General features: G+C 40.9%; 1 protein-coding gene across 12 annotated transcripts in view; it reads right to left on the bottom strand.

Moving 5' to 3' along the window:
• Window positions 1-19,353: 19,353 nt before the first annotated feature.
• The window catches only part of EYA4 (EYA transcriptional coactivator and phosphatase 4), a 140,565-nt gene continuing 136,247 nt past the window's right edge, over window positions 19,354-23,671 (bottom strand). For 9 of the 12 annotated variants that reach the window (XM_048299125.1, XM_048299127.1, XM_048299129.1 and 6 more), the window contains 3 exons: window positions 23,307-23,428; window positions 21,897-21,997; window positions 19,354-20,289 (listed from right to left, as the gene is read on the bottom strand). In XM_048299125.1, coding sequence (XP_048155082.1) covers window positions 20,209-20,289; window positions 21,897-21,997; window positions 23,307-23,428 — 304 coding nt within the window. In that variant the 3' untranslated portion in view covers window positions 19,354-20,208. Of the gene's footprint in view, window positions 20,290-21,896; window positions 21,998-22,036; window positions 22,138-23,306; window positions 23,429-23,671 lie in introns of all 12 variants that reach the window. The other 3 variants (XM_048299128.1, XM_048299133.1, XM_048299136.1) reach the window with 1 other exon arrangement.

Here is a 23,671-nt window from a genome sequence, read left to right as displayed (position 1 = left end):
ACCATTTCTTTATATACATAATGTTGAACACTAAGTAGAATCATTAATTAAAAACTAATGAAACCAATTACATTTTGTACTTTACACACAGTTATTTGTGCAAGAATGACTTGTTATTTCTTTTAGCATATGAAATACAAATAATTTTTCCATCTGGGTAAAACAGTCAGGGACAAGAGATCCTTGAATTGGCTTGTAAAATGAAAAGGAAGGGGAGAGAAGCCAGAGGAAGTAGTCCGGTATTATTTAGTCACAGAGGCAGCAGCCATCCCACAGGAAGCATCTCTAGCCAAAAGGGAGAGGGGTGGTCCCCCTTCCAGTGCTCTGACCCTTGCAGTGCTGCAGAGCTGTCTGCAAGGTGTTGGAGCCAAGGAATATGCTGCTCAGGAAATCCTGAGACAATGGAGCAAAGCAGCGAACCGCAAACTGTGACTGCATTTTGCGCAGGGTAGCAAAATCCTGCAGGCTTGGTGCTGTCTTTGAGGGGACTGACACAATGCAGGTGGGCAGTAAGCAAAGAGCTTTCAAAAGCCTGATGGCAGCCAGCACTGAAAACTTCACTGCTTCTTCAGTTCATCAGGATTTCTTCACTGCAGCTTCCTTTTGATTCACTCAGTTACCATATGCCAATCAAACAAAGAATTTCCACTTATCGATTACTAACACAGACGATGTTAGACACAACAGTGAGCCAGATACACGTCTGCTTCCAACTAAACTAGACCATGGGCTTTGCCCCACACTTAGAAGGAGGAGGATTCTTCAGTAATGTAACAGGGCCAAACTGACTCTGTGTTTGGTTTTTAAAAAGAAAGCAAAATTATGCAGATGTAGAATTTTGTGAGACCAGATGGATTGTATCTGGAAGTGTTTATCATTTTTAATATTTTGAAACCAGATGTTGATGCACAGACATTGCTGGTTGCAGCCATAGGAAGCTGTGTTAGAAGGACACTCTCTAACCTTTGTTAAGAAATTACAATGTTTTGATCCAGTTAAGATCAACTATTAGTACAGAATTGGACAACCACTGCTGTAAACTGTTAAAAAAATAGGAAACAGATGCTCAATAGAAAGAAAGCTATCAGCCAGAGCATTCCTGATCTTTTTATAAAACATAAACTTAAATACTTTATGTGCGCTTTAATGAACTGCTATAAAACAACTTTAGTAGTCAAAACATTTCACAAGATTACACAAATGCAATTTGTCATTTTTTAATATTTCCACAGAAGTGGTGTCCCTGGGAAAAAGGGCACAGAGGTGGCACATGCCAGGTGATAAATGTAAAATGTTTCTGTGACTAGAACTCTACGCAGATCTGATACTCATAAGACTGATGGCATTTTGATTGTAGGAAAGCAGCAGCTTTTATCACTCAAATAGACTGGGTCTGTGTCTGCGGGGGAAGGAGCAGCCATATCTACATTATGTGGCAACATCTACAAATGTTAACAAGTATATGTTAATTGATCATATTTGCAGGAAGGATGACTGCAGCAGTGCTCAGAAACCATGAATGGAGTAGAGATTTTTCTGTGGAAGCCCACTCTGCTGCTACATTGAAGCATTGACTCTGCTTTTCAGATTTTTTTCGCTGATCACAAAACTCAGTGATCTGGTCCTGCCCCATTTTCCTAGTTGAGAATGGTAATGAGTGGCAGGCCTATGCTAGTGCAATGCCTGCTGCCCTCCTCAGAGCTGTGACTTCTGCATCAGAGAAAGAATGGAGCTGGATGAAGACCCTGGAGTAAGAAAATTGTCTGAGTTCCCCAGGTCTTCCTTTCTTTCTCTAAAATGGGGATAATAATGCTGTTTATCTCCTGCCTCTTTTTAAATGTAATATAAACCAATAATGATAATTACTGTCTAGTTGTTTTGAAATTTAGTCTAGTCAGAATCCTTTTCTTCAAACCACTTTATGCAGATTGACTTGATACTTTGAGCAACGTGAACAGCTGGGTCCTACCTCCACGGGAAAAACACAAGCAAGTTAAAAATGGAAAAACATCTTGAAGGTATTTCTTAATGTGTTCTGGAAACCAAGTCAGAAGGATCCTTCCTTACAGCAGGGCTCTTTTGCAAAACATTTCTGGAGAGGCATTCAAATTTCTGCCTCTCTTGCCCGTGTACTTGCACAGCTCTTGTACTGGAGCGAAGCAGCGAATCACAATCTGTGCCTCATTTGCACTGGGTAGCAATCCTGCAGACTCGGTGCTGTCTTTGAGAGGACTGACAGTGTTCTGACCATGCTCTTGCAGACTGGGGAACAGCTGCAAGCAGGCAATAGAATGGACAAGGCAATCTGATCTACATAGTGCTCCTAGGTTTCCCTCATCATCTAAATGGCTTGAGGAGAAAGGTAAACTCAAGTCATAGACATGACTGCACAAAGTATAAAGTGCTTTGAGATAGGTTTAGATTAAATACCCATAGAAGGAAGTTCAGAATAAGATTATTTGTTCTCTTTCTTGGCACATAGGCTGGACTCAGTTACCGTAGTCCTTGGTAATTTGTACCTTAGGTAACTAGTCCTGAGGTAACTTGAGCCCTCCATCCCACAGCATAATCATGGAAGGGACTGACCATCCATGTACCACATACTTCATGGAGGGGCTCTCAGAACTGCTCTCTTGTTGTGAATTGTCCCAGTTGATTCACATTTTAAAAATGCAGTTTCTCAAACACAGCAGCAGTAGTTTGTTAAAAACATCAGACTCAATTGCTGCCCAACAAAAATAACACTCTCCAAGCTCTCCTCCCCATTTAGTGTAGTCTCCAGTGTTTATCAAATGAATTTAGCACAACCACAAACTGGATTTTTTTTTCCCTTTGTCTTTTTCCCAGATTAGATGTGATTTGCACATGGGGCAAAGGGAAGGGATACCTCCTTTGCGTATATTTTAGCAACCAAATAGTTTAGTCTTTTGTTCACAAACAAGCTGCTGCTTCTCTTCTCCCTGTCCTTGCTTTTGGAGGCTATCCCAGATCTCAGCTCATGCTAACCAGAGCTATATTACATCTGGCACTGTCCCTGTGATTGCTCAGGCAGCTGGAACAAGTTAGATTGCATTGTTTCCTACGACTTCCCTTTGCATATCAGTTGTCATTTCTCCACCTCTGCTGGAGCACTTTTCCATCTATGTTCTCTCCTTCTGTTCTGTTCAAACTGCCAGAAGTTTTCACAGTTTCTTCATTTCCACTGTGAAGAACTGAGAGGACCAAACACCCAAAAGCAGATGCTAAGGAAAATGTAGTATAGGCTTTTGACCATAGCAATGCAGATTACAACAAATGCTGCATTTTGGCCTGTCCTTGTTCAATAAGGGGACTTCTCTTTCCTGAGGGAGGACAATTTGAGATGCTTTTCAATGACTTTTATTTAGTTTACAATTTTGGACACCTCCCAGGTCATGTAAACCCCAGGTCATGTAAAACAGCAGTGATGTTAGCAGGAAGATTTTGGCAGGTGATATTTGTAAGGGGAAGCTCCGTGAGACTGTTACATATACAAAGTCCTCATTCTCTTGAGTGTGCTGATGTGAACCTGTATCCATGTAAATCCAGCCTGGATAAGCCACCAGAATTCTCTGTCCTCCCTGAGAGCTGGGACTGAATCAGACATGGATTAATTTCCATGATAAGACACAGTCACTAATTCATATTTCCCTTGTGCCATTATTTACAGCTTGCTCCTTCCCAGATATGTGTGGCTGCTGGTCAGAGACTTGGCCTTTTCCCAGGTGAGCTTTGTAGCAGGTGCTGCCATGGTTCAAGTTATTGTTTCTCTGCGACAATGCCATTGTCTAAAAACCATTTCATCACTCGGAATCACACCTCTGGATTATCCTTCACACCACATGAAGGATGTTGTTTTTCCCTAGCCACCCCATGAGCTGTGGGTTGGATTTTATATTTTCTAATTGCAATTGTGTATTGTTACAAAAGAAAGAAGGCATTGCACTTGACGTAGCATGGGTAATGTGGAAGATGTATACATTTTTTATAAAGTACAGATACAGTCTCGCCATTAATTTCTGGTCCAGCTTTGGATTACTATTGTTTATTTGTTAAGTGCCAACTATGTGCTCAGAGCTGTGGAAGACTCAAAATGAAGACAATCCCAGCCCTTAAAAACTTGGATCTAAAATTCTCCAAAAGTCAAAAGAGGGTTTAGATCAGGTGTTCCAGTTCAGGCTCATCCTCATTATGAAGTGGTGCTGAAAAAATCCAGATGCTTAATAAAGAATTGCTGCATTTTCTTGTAAAAATGTAACATTTATTGTAAATGACTAATTTTTCTAATGAATATTTTGGAAGTGACGTTCACATAGAGAAACTATAAACTGCAATAAATTGCATAGGGGTTGCCTGATGTTTCTGGAGATTAAAGAGAACGGAAATTCTTGGCCAAGATGATGAAAAACTTTCAGACAAGCCAGGGAGTGAGTGCCGACATAGTGTAATCTTAGGCATCCATTAAGGACTTGAGGCTATATTATCTGTGTAAGTGCTGGACAGACATGGACTGAGGTACCAGAGGCTGTTGTAGCAAATAAATGTTAAGGCTGTGAGAACAGCAAAACTCATATGTTGATATGCACTGGGAAACTAAGTGCATATCTCTTTTTCTTGCAATTCTCCCTAGGGGAAAAAGTAGTCTATGAGCAGAGTGACTTACCCTTTCTTAGAGCGGGGAGGTGGAGTACAGAGGAAGGTCAGGAAGGAAGGGGTTAACTTTCTGGTGGGTATGGCTGGGTTAGCGCTCTTTGCCCAAAGCACATCAGTCCTGTGTACTGCATTGTTCTGGTATGAGATGAAATACTAAGCCATAGAAAAGTGGCACAAAATGTGTTTATGTGTGTGCGTGTGTAACTTTTACCTTCCCCTAAACCTGCACCTCTGTTCCTGTGGGACTGTGGGCCTTAAACACCTTGCATTTAACATGGAAAACACTCACAGTAGTTGACAGGAGGTACACATTTTTCACATGTGCAACCTGCTTTAACTAGAAGCAAAGCCCTGGGTATTCTAGCCTCAAACAATCTATTCCTCATTACTAGTCACATGACAAATAAATCCAGCTGACACGTGGGACATGATCTAAAGCCTAGGGAAAGTTCCCATTAATTATCAGCCTTTTGGATCAAACTATCACCAGCTAAAGAAATACTTAAATTTTTAAAAATAATTATTAGTAAAAAAAAAATCGCTTTTTTAATTTGCATGTCAGGGAAGAAAGCAAACACCTGTTCTTCGTAATTTTATTCCACGTTTGGGTGAACATTTTGTTCAGATTATTTTTCCTCCTGTATTCCCTTCTCATCTCCCCAAACCAGTCACCTCTGATGTTGCATTAACATAACTTAACTCTGTGTGGAAAAATTCCATTCCATTGCAGATGTCTCTAGCCTGAAGCAGGGTGAGTGACACACCTGTGTGCTAGACCTACTGCGTTGTTTAGCACGATAATGAATGAGTGGATGTGATTTGTTCAAGGAATGTGTACAATCACAGGCAAATACTGTAAACCATTCAAAAGCCTTTCCACCGGGATAGATCCTCCTGTCTTTACTCAGACAATATTCCCACCACTTTCCTGTCTAAACACAACCTTATTTGCAGTTCAGGTTTATCGTAGGCAGTCGGAAGGGAGAGGGAAAGGGGAGAGGCCTTTGCTAGTGCTTGTGCGATGAGAAGCTGGTTTAAGGTGGAGATAAAGAGTGGAATGACCCCTGGTGCTTTTGCTGGGAATTACTGGCCTTCAGTTTTGCACGGAGCTGGACTTCCAGCGGCGTCCCACAGGCGGTCCGGTGCGCTGGAGCAGCGACAGGCACGGCAGCTGGACGCGTTTTCCCAGCTCTGTCTCCCAAGCTTTCGTTTTCTTCAGTGGGGATGGTATTTGTAATAGCTAAACATAAAGGTGCATGAATTTCTTCTGATTTCAAGCACATATCAGTGTCTTTTTTTGGAGCGTGAAATTACGCTCTTGCTTCCTTTAAATGCATTCTCCTTCGGGAAGGTGGATCAGGTTCACCGAGAGGGTGGGCAGGCAGAGGCGCACGCAATTTACTTATTCCTGCCTACCCTGCTGCTAATGATGGTGCCAGGTATGGCCTGTGACAGCCCGCTCAGTTTTCAGCTCCCCGCACTTCTGTGTGCCTCCCGAGCTCCTGCTGCATCCGCGCTTGTCTCTGTGCCATCTCCGCCTCGGTGTGCTCCTCCAGCACCACTCCGACGTCGCGGCCCGGAGCGTGACCTCCTACTGCTGTTTGCTGTTTGCGGACAGCTCTCCAAACCCGCCCTGAAACCAGAACATGAGTGAACCAGCCCCGGGCCCCCAGGCACCTCATCCCGCGCTGCTTTCCCCGCAGCATCCCTAGGCGAGGCGGGTGCAGAGCGCTCCATGAGCAGGAGCCCGGCGTCGGGAGATGGCAGTGTCTCCCCGCCGACGAACAGCCGGCAGCACAAACCACAACCACAGCGTTTGTGCAGCTCCTTAGATAAGATGGCTCTGAAGGAGAAACTTGATAGATGGAGGCTGGGGAGCAGCAATGGAACCAGTCTGTGGCATCAGCTGAGTCGTGGTGAGCATCTCTCCCGCTTCTCCAGCCGTCAGACTGCCTGCCCACCCTGCTGCCACTCCCTGCTCCTCACACTTCGGGGTCTGGACCTACACAGGCCACAAAAAAGGCTGAAATTACTCCTTCTGAGGTTTGTGCTGGTGACACAGAGGAATGAAAAACTGTCTCAAAGCAGCACTATCTGTTTGGGATCAACCTATATGAAAAAAATAGGGGAAATAGACTGCAAACATTCATAGGCTTCACTATTCCAGGCAGGAACAATTACATCTCTGTTCACCTGTCACCCATGGTGGTTCACCCCTGCTACCAGGGGCTGAGTGACAGGAGAAATAACTCATGTTTTTCTGGGGGGGTTCAGTGTGAAGCAGAAAGCGAGGGTGACATTATCCATCTCAGCACCAGCCCATGGCTGAAGAAGACAACTGCTTTCAAGCATCACAGAGGTTCAGGAACTCATACCCCAATTATGTTAAGCTCAACTCCAATGGCTGCTGCAAAAAATGGCTACATGGATCTCAAGCCCTGATCTGTACCAACCCCCAGCCCTGTCCCAGGTCCACTCTGTGCTTTTTCCATCCCAGTTTCATCCCCATAGCTCTTTGTGCACCTCATTCAATTTGGCAGTGAGGAGGGGCCACACTTCCCAAACTCTTCTCCATTAGCTGGTCCCATGTCACATCTCCTCCCCTGCACACCCCCAAGTCCCAGAAACTCACAGGGTGAAAGTGGGTGGGTGCCTGGGACCCTCTAGTTTGTCTTTTCTTGAAGAACAATAACAACAGGTTTTTGCAAAGGTTTTTCCTTCCTTCCTGAAATTATGTTTCAAAAGCAAGAAATTAATCTCTGGATTTGTCTTCTTTAATCAGTTCCTTTACTCCACTTAGACATCTCTGGACTCTTAGTTTAGCTGGTCAGAGCATGGTGCTGATAATGCCAAAGTTGTAGGTTTGATCCTTGTATGGGCCATTCACTGAAGAGCTGGACTCAGTGATCCTTCTGGGTCCCTTCCAACTCAGAATATTCTGTGATTCCACAGATAGTACAAGTCACCTTTGAGAAACAGAACTGGCATTTTCCTGACCAGTATCAGTAATGCGTCTATCTGAGGCTACTAGTCTGCCCAGAAAGTGAACAGCTGCATTAGTCTGTGCTTTCACTATTATTTGTTTTATGTCTAAGCTGGCAAAGCATTTTGCAAAATTCTGTGCTTGAGCATCATGATATTAAGATCAATTCTCCTTCCACAATGGAAAGTTGTGATCTGTTTTCCATCTGTGTCAGTGTGTTTGTGTCATAGACTGCACAGTGGTGAGGCCAGACGATCCAGGGGCTTATAAAACATTCATCCAAAACTTGTATGGATGTCTTACACTGAGAAAGTTGCTCAAAAAATCCTACAAGTACAAATTTCATTCACTGTTTCAGAACACCTTGGTGTCTGCTACTACCAGTAATTTTCAGTCAGCTTCCAAAATAAAATGGGAAATGGAAAAGCATGGCAGAAACTGTGAATTTTGTAAAGTAACCCCAGAAGGATTGCCATTGAGACACTGCAGCTCACATCGGTTTGCTGTTCTTTCCACCATTTTTCCAAAATGCTGAGTAGTAGAGAAGACTTCAAGAAGCCACTATTGCTAGAAAACTTTGGAGAAGGGAGGCAGTCGGTAGTATCCTATTTTTCAGGAAACACCTGAATGGCCTCCCATCTCTCCTCAGCCCAACAGATGCTCTTAATCAATCGAACTGAAGTTTGCTGAAAGATGTACTAGCACTGGCAAAGTCTTTTGGAGACCATCAACTGCTGTAAATAATGCTATGAAAAAGCCTATTTAAATGATGGAGGTCCAAGGAATTCGAGGGTACCAGATACCTGTGAGATTATCTCACCAGCTCCATTTCACTTGTTTCTTCTAGAAAGAATCAATACAGAGAAAATTTGTGACCCAAACAGGTGTATAGAAAAAGACAGGGCTACAGCTTGCTTAAGGTTGCTGGCAGTCTGTTTTGCACAAAGTCTCTCTGCAGGAAGAGCATGGGAATGCTGGCTCTTTTTATTAAGCCAGGGAGAGTGCAGGGACATTTTGCAGATAGCTGAATTACCCACTCTCAATATGCTATGACCTCAGTAGAAAGGAAACTCATTCATGGAAAATACTGTGTTTTAATCTTGGCTTCTTTGAAAATCCGGTCCTGGCTCCAGGGAGCTTATGGAATGTCTCCTGGCATTGTCTCTATGGCCAACTCATTGCCTTGTTAAGCACAGGGTGGTAAAGTTGCAGAGATCCCAATCTGTCCATTTATCTCTGCCTGTTCTAATGCTGAGAGCTGGAAAAGCCACACACACTGCACTGCAAACCCTTTGGCCCACACTCCTGCCATCTCTGAAGGCTCTCCTCTGTAGGCAACAATAGGTCTTGTCTGGTTTGCTGATAAATTATGAAGTTTGTCTGAGACATAAATTTGGCTTGCAGTGGAAGCATTTGCCTGGCCAAGAGGCGTACTGTATCAACAAATGTACTTATTGGATTGTCTGCCATCACTGAAGTCATCGTCTTGCAGCCGAGGCCAAATGTTACAGTGCATGTCTTCCCTCATCTCTCAAACAAATCACAAGACTGCTTATACAACTCTGAGAAACTTTCACTGCAGACAGCATGCTATGGAGCTGACACTTGGGTAATGTTACACACGTGTAATCTCAGTTTATTGGATGACCATCAGCTGTAGAGATAGCAATTCCAGGAGGTTTTCTCGAGTAACTCTTAGACACTTGCTACCTCTCAGTTAAGGGGTCAAGCAGCATAATCTTCTTTTCAAATGGCCTCCAAAACATCATTGCCACATCCTAGGGTGATGTCTGAGTAGTCCTAAAGGTGGACTAATCCTGAGACAAAATGGATCTTTACTCCCTTGTCATGGTGTAACCCCAGCCAGCAACCAAGCCCCACACAACCACACACTCATTCCCCCACCAGCTGGATTGGAGAGAGAATCAGAAGGGTAAAAGCTGGAGAACCCGTGGGTTGAGATAAAGACAGGTTAATAGGGAAAGCAAAAGCTGTGCACGCAAGCAAAGCAAAACAAGGCACTAATCCCCTGTTTCCCATGGGCAGGCAGGTGTTCAGCCATCTCCAGGAGAGCAGGGCCCCATCACGTGCAATGGTTACTTGGGAAGAAAAACGCCATCACTCCAAATGTCCCCTCCTTCCTCCTTCTTCCCCCCACTTTAATCCTGACCATGACGTCATATGGTCCGGAATATCCCTTTGGTCAGTTTGGGTCACCTGTCCCGGCTGTGTCTACTCCCAATTTCCCATAAACCCCCAGCCTCCTTGCCAGTGTGGCAGTACAAAAGGAGAAAGAAAAGGCCTTGGCTCTGCGTGAGCCCTGCTCAGCAATAACAAAAACATCTTTGTTATCAGCCCTGTGTTCAGCACAAATCCAAAACACAGCCCCATACCAGCCACTGTGAAAAAAATTAACTACCTCAGCCAAAACCAGAGCATCTCTTGACAACTAAACTTGCCAAATCATTATGAAAAGGTTATTCCTTGACATCACTCAAACTCAGACTGCAAGGACTATCATGAGATAGCTGAAAATGTGTCTGAATACCTGGACCCAATGTTCTCTGTTGACTGGAAGCAGCTAGCGCACTCATCAATAGAATGAAATGTTTAACGTTGGTTTTAAAAGAAAAACAATAATCCTGAAATAATGCAAATGCTTGATTATAATGAAGATAATTTTAAATGCAAAATAGTTACAAAGCAGACTAGGAAGTGCATTAGGAACTAGTCTGAAAGTAAATTGTAAAAATGTGGTATGAACAGAGATACTCCATCTGCAAATGGCAAGAAAGGGTGAAATATCTGAATGTTTATTTCAGCTATCCCAGGCATCTTTGCTGAATGTGCAGCTATGCACTACAGAATATTCAAGATAATTAATCTCATGAAAGGTGGGAGTAGGAAGAAGGGACCAGGAAAAATACACTGTCATTGCCAAGTACAATTACCCTTTTCTGACATGCCACTTGATATAGTAGACAGGCTAGATCTCCTGGACAGTTGATCTAATCAGATCTGATAAGGACAATTGCAGGGGAGATAGGATTATCTGAAGAAATGATTGCAAGCAGGCAAGTGGAGAGTAACCTTTCCCACAGCTACGACTTTGGAGCTCCTGACGGTGCTCCAAGCATCTGCTTACATCTGTAGAAAATGAGACAGTCATCTTTTCTTTGGTCAGCCTTTTTACATGGAAGAAACCGAACATAAATGACTGCATATGGCTTTTCTAAACCAGGCATTAGTGTTACATAGTACTAAGCTGCTGTGAAAGGGGAAGTAGCTATCAGCCATGGAATTGTAAGCTGGACCATGAGAAAAGCTGTGCACTGAGGGGTCATCTACGCACTGAAAACCACCGAGGAACTCTGGAGTAAATACAAAGGTGGAGAAACTCGAAAGAAGCATATCAGCCAGGATTACACTACAGAGTCTTCTGTGTTATTCACTTTGCTGCTTTCAACAAAGAAAATATCAACACATTTGTTTTGTACTTTATTGTTCTAATAAATCCAACACTGTGACAAGAGTTCTGGCTTCTTCTATTCCTTTTGTTATCCTGAAATCCACAATGATAAAAACTCTGAAAACATCACCTCTCCAGATGACAAAACATTGTGGAGACAGACTGTCAGTTTACTGCTGTGGCAGTCAAGAAAGACTTCCAGTTACAAGGCTAGGAGTATAAAGTGATGATTATTTATAACAATATTTTTCTTGTAATACATCCCAATATTGAAATCCATGGTTACCAGAGATAAAGAGGTTCGCCCTCTTTTAATTCAGAATTATGCCAAAACAATGTCATCCACTTCTTTGCGCACCTCATCTTAAAACCATTTAAAAGGAGCTATTGTTCCAGAGCCCAGTGGCTGCTTTCTATAGCCAGATGTTTTGTTCTGTGGTGCTATTGTATTACCACAGAGATCACTGCTATTGCATCACTGCAGAGATCACTACCACAAAGTCATCATAGCAGAGACAAGATTCCTTTACTAACCCCAGTTAGGTTAGTTTGAAGGTTAATTTGAGTGCCAAGTGTCTGTAGATTTGCATACTTGAATGAAGGACCTGCTGGCTCTGAGATCTACAGGTGCAAGAAAAGATATTTAAGCTCACAACTACCACTGGAATTACAAGGAAGATTGAAATTCAGTAAAGAAAGCCAGTTCCTTGAAGAAAGCAAGGAACCACATGTTCTCCAGATGTTTTCTAGCATAAAACCACGGAGTAGAGTCTGATTGTCGTTCAATGGGGGTGGGGACAAGAGATAGCTACCAATTAATTATATGTTCTACCCACCTCTAAGAAAGTGGTTGAAATACTAGATAGAAATTCAGTATCTCCCTCAGCTTATATGTAAATGGTGTTATTTCCTCTTAAAATCCAGATCCTTTTCATTATAAACTTACACCAATCTCTGCACATGGAACAGAATGGAAAATTTCAACAAGGATTAAAGAAGTCTTATGGGGGCCTGGCCAGAGACGAATAGATACTGGATTTATCAACAGGTAAAGGCAAAGGGTTTAGATTAATTTCAGATGTGTGATTCATATCCTGCCATGATGTGTCAACAAAAATCGCTTACTGCCTCAGTTACCTGCATGTTAGAACAAAGTAACAGCATCTTTCCACTCAATAGGGAAGAAGGAAATTGTGCCTGTCTCCCCAAAAACTCTCACCTAGGCTTGCTCCGTGGTAGAACATTACAGCTCTTGATGGGGGGTAGTGGGACAAGTAGCATGAATGCAATTTGCCTGAGAAGCAGAAGGGGGATGGTAGCAGCAGTACCCACCTGCCGCTGTGTTTCCTCTGCTCCATCCTCCCTGCCACATGCCTGGGCTATGGCTCTTTCCCTACATGTGCCCCACTGCAGCAGTTGCCAGCAGCAAAGGGGGAGGCCGCTGCAATACAGGATTTATGGTGAATTTGCACTTACTGTTGCATGGCATTGAAGCACACAGAGTCCACAGCATTTTGTGAGGAGATTGTTGGGTGATGAATAGGCTGAGAAAGGCCAGGCAAACAGTATTATTGTAACACTACATAAATATGTTTTTTTTTGTTTAACATTAAAACACCTGATTTCCTTTAGCATTGTAAACATGTCACTTTATTAGGTCTGGGAGAGCTGATGAATTTAAAGTCATTTTTAGCAAACAAGTGGCAGCCTTTCTGCTTTCTGGATGGAGGTGAAGGAAAGAAATGTTTATCGTGAAAACATATGAAGCAACAAAAGGGACAGGAGAAAGCTGTTGCCTGCACTGAAGTTTCTTGTAGAGAAGAGCCACCCAGGTGGTATTAGTGGAAAACTGTTAGAAAACAGAGGAAAGACAGAACATAATCTCCTTGAAACAGCTGGCACAGTCTCGATGTTTTGTAGCTAATAAATTTAGCTTTCAGGAGGAAGTTCAAATAAGCTGCATTTACTAGTTTTAAGAATGAAAATGAATACATTAATTATGTACAATATTACCGTCTGCTAAATGCAACAATTTTGGCCAGGGCTTGGAAATTTCTTTGCAGACACAAAGTTTAACCCAAGACTTTTCAACCATAAAATTACTGCCTTGTAAAAGGGCAGATAAATGTCTAAGCAAGTGCCTCATTACTGTCAGAGCAATGATTTGTTGTTTCATTTTACTGTTGTGTTTTCCTGGTTATTAGAGTGAAGGTTGAGTCAGCCTTTCCATTATAAGTAAGTTTTCTTTAAGGAACTGCAGTTCAACCAGAGAAGAAAACTCACTGTACACATTTAGGTAAAGAGGAAAAATAAAAACACTGGCAAGTGCTTGGATACCCTTTGGGGTGAGCAGTTCTTGACGTCTTGAGGCCCCAAATTAGCTGTTTCTTTTCCTCTGTGAATAGATACCTCCCAGTTAGGACACCTGCTTCACTGAGAACCAACTTGGTTTAAGGAGGATATAAAAACAACTTGGAGAGAATCAGCAAAGCACTGGGAGCTGCGCCCCTTGCTCCCTGGGGGCTGCACCCAGAGGTGATGCTGCCTGGGTCATTGCCCTCTCTCGACTGGAATGGTGGCAGGCAAGGTTGTGGTGGCAAGGTGAGGGGCCAGGTGAGTGGGGTGAGTGGCCCCCTTGAGAAGGGACCCGTGCAGAATCGGCTCTTTCCCCTTTCAACTGGTCATGGAGGTCAGGTGGCTACACTGCATCTCTTTTGGCCACCAGGCAGTTCCATGTTGAATATGACTATGTTCCTCATAAGACTACTCAGAGCTTGTAATAAATTCCTCATTTTAGCTCCCAGTGAGTAACTGGAGAAGCTGGGCTTTGCTAATTACCCTACCTCCATCAGCTGCCATGATCAGCGGCCCGTGGTGATTACTGAGGATAGGACTGCCTTTCATAAATCAGTATGTATATACCATTGGACTGGAGCAGCCCTCCACATTTGGCTCCGTTATTCTCCCTCCCCCATTTTTTTCCTCCTTATTTTGTTTTGTTTTTAAACATGAGTGATCATGAGGCACAGATCTCATTAAGGGTTTCTGGTTTGCACGAGCTGCAGAAGTATAACACATTCTCCAGTCATGGCTTGTACCATAAAACCAAATCAAACTAAAAGCTTTCTGTGTGAGAAGGATAGCATTTGAGGCTGATGCATCCTTATAAAAATAACGTTATAGGCTGCTCATGGGATACAGGCAGAGGTCTCCCCTGGCACCAGAGCTCCCCAGCACAGAGCAGTCCCTAAGAGAATGGCTGGGTGGGAGTCTGGCTGCCAGCCACAGCTACCCCAACACCACTCCCAAAAAACACCTGCAAAGAAGTCCTACTGCTAAGTGCCAAGAGTTTGCTCCACTACCCAGGATGTTCACAATACTAGACATGATCGTCTTATGCTTATTTTTTTTCTTTTCTTCTTCCCTTCCCTTATCTTTCCCTCACTTTTTTTTTCTTTTCTTTCTTTTTTTTCTGATCTTGGAAACATTACTCTTCCCAATTGGACAAAATTAGAACCTTTTCGAGTCAGAAAGCTCAAAATCAAGACCCTAATCTAGACAAGTTGAAAGCAAAGAACAGGGGCTTGATATGTCAGCTGAGAGCCACAGTCACCAGACGCCTGCAGTGGCTCAAACTGTTCTTCTGGCTGATGTGGTGAGCCCCTGATCTCAATTTCTGAGACTTTCTGGTGTTTTCTTCTTTTCTATCTTTACTTCCCAACCAGAAAAAAATTCTTAGTTTTTTTAACTTAAAGTAAATTCTTACTTTATCTAAGTAAGATATTCAGTTATTTGAAAATCAGGCCTTGAAATTTGTAGAGAAACTAACGTGGAAAAACAAACTGTTGTGATGTTTTGACTTTCTCAGCATTCCTGCTACTGCCTGGGCTTTTGGAAAATGCAAAAAATTCTCCCAAATTTATAAACATTTCCAAAATGTTTCAGAATCCATTATATGTTTGAAAAAAAAAAGAAGATTAATCAAACAAGTCAACCCTAAAGTGCATTTTTCTCAAGGAGTCTTAGAGGTAACGGATAATGACAAAGAAGTAATTTTGCACCCAAATGAGGAAGAGTCCACCCATAAATGCTCTCAGTATATTTTTGCTTTAGTTCATCACTGTGAACATCATGTGCAGGGCACAATGACAGCCATTTAGAACCATGAGTTTCCAGCAATGAGAAATGAAGGTAATGTTGTGCTATCACCCATTTTTTGCCTACCTCACTCTTCTGAAACCATACTGAATGGCTCTTCTCTGGAGTCACATGCAAACCCATTTGGGAGTCACACTGTAAAATTACTGTCTGCTATGGGTCTCTCTGCTCAGTAGATGGGATTTCTTTGTATTTTGTCCACTTGATTTTTGATAGATCTTCCTTTTGTTCTGAAAACTCAGAAGGGGGCAGATGTACCTACAGAACAGCTGTGTTTGTAAGAGACATGCTTTAATCTAACCCCTCAGAAAGAAGTCCACTACTTACAAGCTGCTTCTTGTGGCTGAATCACTGTGGCTGCATCACTGTGGCTGCCAAGGCTCTGCCACTTGCCATGTAGCTCCCAAGATCAAAATGTCACATCTAAGTGTGCTGACAATTCTGTGATCCCACTTTGGCCTCTGCTAGCAGACTGTAGAGGGACTGCTTCCTTCAAACGAAATTCAGTTCCTCACTAAAAAAAATGAGCTACTGCTCCCGAAACCATTTAGAGTTTCATGAGGGTGATCTTCAACTGGGAAGGCTACTCGCCCCTCAGTAGCCCAGTCTGTCTCCTGAACAACCCATGACCATAAAGGTATTAGCAAAGCATTAGTGAGTGAACTGGCACAGGGATTTAAATGCATACACTGTGTGTCTACATCATCAAATTGGTTAGTTGTGTATTTTGTCTCAAGGAGACTGCAACAGAGCTGCTAATTGTCTGTCAGGCTGCATCTGGAGCAAGACACTTGGTGTTCTTGGCAAGGAAGCCTTGGTGCAGAGCAGGGGGAGGCTCTCTCTACAGGCTGCACCCCGCACACAATCCATAGGTGAGCCAGTCTCTGCCAGACTCCATACATGGGCTCAGGACTACTCCAGGCATGAACAACAAGGGCAGCATGGATGTCAGAATCCCAGCTCACACTCAGATCTTGTAAGAGACACTGTGTCTTTCAACGACAAATCAAACAACTTACAACATTGTATAGTGCAGAAAATGACACTTCCAAGTGTATTTATTGAGAAACAGTAAAGATGTACATAATTTTACAAGCTTTAAATTTTAATTTACATTTTTCTTAAATTAGGTAGGCCCTAATAAACTATTATCTGCTAATACATGACAGAGACCCTTGGCTTCAAATCTCCAAAATGCTGCTATTTCTGGGATTTTGGCTTATGTCACTTCAGCTCCTCTTCAGAGATACTAAATAGCATATTCATTTACAGCCTATGCCTGGTGTCAATCCTATAAAGCAGAGATGACTTTTGAACTGAAACCCTGGGTCTGGATACAACTTCACCAGTAAAACCTAGTCTTCCTATCGTGGGTCAAGTCTGTATTCTCCATGAACTCTGCAGTTCTGATGGGATGCAAGATTTCATCTGGCCCAAGATGAAGTGGGCTTGTAAAGAGGACTTTCATTTGGCCTCATCTCCCTTGTCAATGCTTACACTGGAACACACTCTGCATCTGCTTCAAACGCAAGCACTGCTGCTCACACTGGATTCTAATGGAAACAGATCTGGGAGCTTACTGCTACCTATATCTTTGTGCCCAATCTCCACAGGCATCTAAAACAAGCATATATTTTAGGTTTTTTCTGCCCTCTTTTACTGAACTGCGCAGAGTTATGTCTAAGATACTATCCCGTGACTGAAATCACACAATATTTGTATTTTGCAAGCTGAGCACTCATGAATGTTCAGGTTCTGTACTGAGAACAGCTAGAGTATCAGCAAAAGGCATTTTATTCCCTATTTCATTTCTCCAAAATACTTGCAAATGTGACCTTGTGCTCAATCTTGGTTGTTGAGGAGAGGCTGAAGGGAAGGTAGTTTCTGATTAATATGCTTCTGAATTAAAATGCATTCAATGTCAAAGTGACCAACCTTGAGTTTAATCTTCTTAGGCCCATCTGGAACAGTCTGGCATGACTGTCTCTTGCCTTGGTTATTTTCTCCTCTGTATTGTTCATGCAGGAAAATATATCAGACTAATTTCTCTCTACAAGGCAGGCATTTACTACACACTTTTATTTAAAGATATACAGCAATTTTTGCTTAGCAAGAGAGTATTCATGCTCTGAAATTTTATTTTAGAGTTTTAGTATTGCAAAGGCTTTTGAGCTGCATCCTTGAATTTTCTTTGGATGCATGTTTTTGTGGATTACTTGTTTTAACAATTAACTTCCGTTATGGTAGCACACAGAACCTTGTCGTGCTCTGTAAAACTTCCCTCCTTTTGCCTCCACCTCCTCTCTAGAAGTCCATATATTAATTGAGCCATATCTGCCACAGAAAGCTAAGCACAACTCCAATGAAGGCACTGCAAACCTTTAATAAGAACCAACGGTTGTTGCTGGGCTACTTTTTGTTCTTACATCGGATTAGGAAAAGAACACTGAAAAGCTGAACAAATAACTTGAGAAATAATATTGCTTCATGCATTTAAATAACACTATGACATGTCAAAAAGAAAAAAAAAAAGAAGAGAAAAAAAAGCTGGTTAACCATACAAATTTTTTGTTTTACCATGTCTTTTACATTGAGATTTTTATGCCATGCTGGAACTTGAGAAGGGCTTCAAAGTTCTTTCCCATTCCAGTAGAAGCACTTTTTTTCCCACCTGAAAAACTACAAAAAGCTGTACTACAACTTTTTATGACATATATTTCCAGGTACTGAAAATATAAAGAAGGTATGCATAATTTTAATTTTTGGACACACAAATCTATCACCCAAATATCTATCTAGTCTACAGTGATTTCATGAGTGGCAAGTCTCATGTGATGGCTTTAAACTGCCCAGTGATAAAAATTATTGTTAGTTTGTTGTGTGGTGACTTGTATATCCAATTCCAACACAGCAAAGAAATCCATTTTTATGAATTTATAGAGGAGTTTCACCTTGGACTTGTAGTGGCTCCAGGCTTTCACCTACCAAGTAACTTTATTAAAACCTCAGCAAAGTTTAAATGAACAAAGTTACTGCCTGGTAACTATGACATATGATGGCTTCAGAGCACAGAGAGGGAAGATTTTCACCTCAGTGCTGACTACTGTGCTTGTGCAGACATTCTGGAGTTTGCCTTTAACATCTCTTGCAAACACCTCTTCACACAATCAGTGCACACGCAACCTCACGTGTCTCCACATACAGTGTTAAAAATTGAAAAAGTAGTTTCCATCTTTTGCCATGAGAGACAAACCACTTGCTGTTGTTTCAGAGTGCTCAAGCTGCACATGGAGCATTAAGGGCTCTGCGTGCAATATGGATCTTGCTCATTTTCCATAGCTGAAAGGTAGCATGTTCAAATCTTGCAAGATAATTATTGCTGTATGGACCATAACTTTTAATAGAAATTATGAAAGTTAAGGTGATATATTTCTCAATGTTTCTTCATGAAAATCACCTCCTTATCCTCTCCATAGATGCCTGACTTGCTAGTGTTGTCCCTGTGTAATATTGTTGAGCAATCAAAAATGGATGAGAAAAATCATGCTGACCCAGACCAAAATATACAAAAACGTGGAACAGAATGGAAAATCTACCGAAATGTTGTTTTCTTTGCCAAAGTGGACTATTCTCCTGAAACAGCCAATGCTATCAAGCCAGCAATTTCAACAGCCTCTGTTGATCCTGAATATGCTAAATGTAGCATCATTTCCACATCTGACTGATGACAGCTTCTTTAGCAATCTTTAATTCCTAATGAACTTGTGTTTTATTCCCCATCTGGGATTAACTCCACATTTTCACCTTCTAGTAATGCCACCTGAAGACTTTGTCTGCTGGGTGGAACTCTGTTCTTTTATACACAGCAGATGCACTCACTGTATGGCTTTCAGTGGACTCAGTAATTAATGAATATGGCTCTTAGTTCTCTTGTTGGAGAATCAAGAAATGATGCTGAAGGTGTTAAACACTATTGTTTCTTTTACCTTTCAAGGTAGCGGTCCCCAGTATCAACCTCCCAATATATTCTTAACTTTTCTCAAAAAATCAGTGGAATTAATCAGAATCCAAATAAAAACACAAACTTTCCTTTATTATTTTTTCTTACTGCAACAAATACTTAAATTCTTTGGTGCAGCCCTGTTCTTTGATTTCTTTGAATTTCAAATTTGGTCATGTCAAAAATTATCACAAAGGTTTTTTTGTTTATCTACATAGTTTTTAACCAAAATTACATTATAACACACAAACACAGTCTTCTCCTTAAGGCACAACACATCATTATGCACATTCTGTTTGCCAAACTTATAAAAGAGACAATATTATATAACCCTTTCCCTCCCCTGCCCCCCTCCCCCCCCCACAAAAAGAAAGAAAAATTGCATCCACTTCCAAAATCAGCTGCTAATAAAGTCACAGTAAATTATTTTCATCAATAATTTACACAAATTACAGGTCTAGACAGGATTGTCATTATACAGTCTGAGTGCATTCCAATTCAGATTTTCTGGGTTAGGTAGGCTAAAGTCTGTTTCAAACCTCAGTGCTGAGAATATATCCCATTTTGAGGAATGTTGTTGAACACCACCTTGTTGGCTGGAAAATGTGTTTTGGTGCTTTGCCAGTTCGAGTCCTTTGTTCACTCCTGTCAGGGCTCACTTGGTGTGTACCAGCAACCTCCACAGTTTAAATTCATTTAAAAACGTTGCATATATAAGACCATAGAGCTTCCTTACGTAGCACTAATGTTTTAACTTCATTCAGCAATCTGAATTCTTCAATTTGGAATTTTTAATTCCAAATATTTCTTCCCTTCTTAAGACAATTCATATGTGTAAAGCCAGAGGCATTGAATCACACATAAAAATTCAGTGTACTTGAAATATATATATATAAAAAAAAAAGGATTGCCAGCTTTAGAACACAGTTACAAATACTCTAGTTCCAGTGCTTGATGCAGAGCCAAGAGGTCCGAATGACTGGATATCCTCCAGAAAGGCATGTTGTGCTGTGTTTGTTAGAGGAGGGAAAAGGTCAGGAAAGATGAACACCATGACACAGGGCGGTATATGACACACGAGGATAGTTAGAGATTACCAGCACCTATTTTACACCACCGTGCTTCTGGATTGATTTTTGCTATTAAAGTACTGACAAAAATCAGACCAAAATAGATCTGAGCTTAGTAGCTCAACTGAAGTTAAAATAATTAGATGATAGCCTTTCTTCTTTGGATAGCTTCTTTGGAAAATGCCTGTTACTTAGGAAGAGCTACTTGCTTATTTTTAGCATGCAAGCCCATACAAAGGAGCAATAGGAAATCCTTTGCTGCTCCACTTATTTGACTGCAAAACACTGAATATCATTTAAAGGGCTATAACATTTCCATGAAAAGACACTTCTCAACACTTCTAAACAGAGTTGAACTACATTTTTTCTCCATCCAGGGGGAAAAAGAAATCTCTTTGGATAAGTAAATAACACATTTCTAGTTTAGGAATAGATAATTTGTGTTGCAGAAAGCATCAGTGTCTGTGAGAGATGCAGGTATATGCACTATTCACCTTCAATAATTCATCAGAATAGAAAAAACTTCACACTTCCATGTTGTGTTTAGATCTACTTGTAATGTGCTATATTCATCTATCTCTCTGAATTCTACATCTATCCATGCAACATAGCCAATGTTAAGGAAAAAGCATGCCAAACCAGAAAGCACACAATCCAACCACCATTGTTTAGCAAAAATTATAAAGGACCCATCACCAGTACTGTACCTATATTAAGGAACCATTTGGAATGAGCATTTTGGTTATTTTCATTTTGTTTCCACTCCAACTAGAATGCTAAGAGAGTGCTTTATTTTGCTACTCCTAGAACAACAACGTTTACATAACTTGTCCTGTGCAGACACTGTGAAGCAAAAAAATTCAATTTCTGCACACTTCCAGGGGTTTTACTGGGAAGTATGGCGCAAATTACTAATTTGATCTCTGAATATTAAAAAACCTTTCAGCTGAAATTAGACTTGAATTATCATAATGAAGAAACTAGGAAACAGTTCTTTTTTGGAAACACAGATTTGGTGCACAATCTCTATGTTGTGTTCTTTTTCCTTTAGCAAATATGCCTTTCCTGAAGAAAATTATATTTTTATCATAATTGCTCCAGTAAACTATGGATCTTCATCTATCTTTGCAAAAAAATTTGCACAGTCCTTTGGATGTTTTCCACATTCTCTGTAACACGTCTCTTGAAGCATCCTCAATTTCACCATTTAAAGAAAAACACCACCCAACCATCATATCATAGCCCTTTCTATCTCTTCTGTTTAACTTTTAATTTACTTGAAGTTTGTCGGACATTTTTGCTAAATTATTTTTCCATCTGTTTTAAAAATAATTTTGTGCTTTTTTTTTTTCCAAAGTGAAGTGAAGCAAATGCTAGAATCCAAATGGTTCATTTTACTCTAAGTGTTGATCTCATCATGCTCTTGTTGTCTTGCATCTGTGGACTGAAATTATTTGTCATTTTGTGCAACACTGACAGAAATGCAAACAAAAAGGCTTGCATTAGTAGCTATGTATCACACCAACATTTCAGAAGACAGGTTACCTTTTTTGCTGCCTGTTCTTCTTCTACACCATCCCCAATTACAACATATACTACTTTTCTGCCAAACCTTTGCATTATTCGTTCAAAGCAACTTTCTTTTCCTGGAAGATAAATGAGATAAGAGTTCAGAGTGAAGTTACCTGATTAGCTGCATGTTCCTCATCTCGGCCATCTCCAATCACAACATAAGTTATGTTAGTGCCAAATCTGGACACTATACGCTCAAAACAGCTCTCTTTGCCTGAAAAACAACGCACTATTTATTCAAGCTATCAAGTGAGTTATGGTGAAGCCTTACAAAGGATTTTTGCAGTGGTAAGACATTACTACTACTACTTTTAGAAAGTTCCCAGCCTTGAGATTTAGCGCCAAATCTGGTAAGAAGCAATAGATTCCCTTAGTGACACTAAGATGTTTCAGGTAAAACTAGATCTCTTAATCATTGCAGGAAAGCCACTGAGATAAAGGAATTTGCAGCACTGCAAAAACGAATAGGTTAGTGAATGAATAATTGAATTTAAATATTTCCTTATGATTGTAATCATATTCTTATAAGGAAAGTAGAAATTTTAATTCTAATGTATCTGCAACAACGAGTGATGTAGAAATGAAAAAAATTAATTAAATGATGACTGAGGTAACAGTTTTTCCTGACACTGCTAAAATATGCACTGCTTTTTCCCTTGTGAAAATAATTTAGGAAACATATTGCAGTGCTTTTGTCAATGAAGTGACACATTCCATGCTAAAAATGTTGTCATAAGTATAGAAATGAAACATTCCTGAGTTGATGATTGGTAAAATCTGCAAACTTATCAGTCATTGTATTGTCACTTTTCACAGGAGTGGCAGCTTCTCTTGGTTTAGAGTTTTGGGTGCAATTTCCAGAAATACATTTCCATACATTTCCAAACCATAACACACGAAATGCACACAGTTATGAACAGAGTGGGGAAGTGCCCTTTTGTTATGCAGCACCACAGGTTCTGTTAGTAACACTTGTCATTCCCATCACTGACATACTATGCCTTGGGAAAAGGTTTGTGAAGCTGTGGCCTGGCTTGCATAGAGATGAAGGTCAGAGCAGAGGCTAATTAAACAGAAGTTCTGCTCAGGTTTGAATCACAAAACACTTTTCTTTATTCTGTTCTGCAAGTTTTTATTTTCTACACCATACTGATGAGTTTCTGAGGCTTTCAATCAGCATCTTTATTCCTTTAGGCACCATCAAAAATAAGGTGAATTTGGAATTCTTTGACATAAACACTTCTGAACACATGCAATGCCTAAATCTTATAACTAAAACTGCTAAGTGTCAGGGAATTGTTTTGGAATCCATCCATTACTGGCAAAAAAAAAAAAAAAAGTAATGCAGTGTAGTCAGAATGGATGAAAGAATAATTTTCTTACCTATTTTGGTTGCACTGTAAATATTTTCAATAGGAAAAGCTCCTCCTAAACTGTATAGCAGAACTTTTGCAAGTGCTGGGATAAGCTGGGTTGTTGTTACCAACACATTTACACAATTACTCCTGAAATGAGAGAAACAGTTTAAGTTTAAATAGTTTTAAAACAGTACCCAAATGCTGATGAGGTGAACCAGCTGTGGACAGCATATTAAGGATTCCTCAACATTTACTTTCACTCACACAGTGAGCTGCTCAGCATCATCACTTACAGAAAATGTACATAAAACCTCTGGCAAAAACCTTTAAAAATATGTAGGTCTGATTTGTAGGAAATATTCCACCCTGGTTTATACAAACCAGGTCTTT

This window comes from Corvus hawaiiensis, chromosome 3 (assembly GCF_020740725.1).
Source record: "Corvus hawaiiensis isolate bCorHaw1 chromosome 3, bCorHaw1.pri.cur, whole genome shotgun sequence".
NCBI classification, from domain to species: Eukaryota; Metazoa; Chordata; class Aves; order Passeriformes; family Corvidae; genus Corvus; species Corvus hawaiiensis.
The sequence above is the reverse complement of the archived record's forward strand: the minus strand, read 5'-3'. Positions and strand labels throughout refer to the sequence as shown.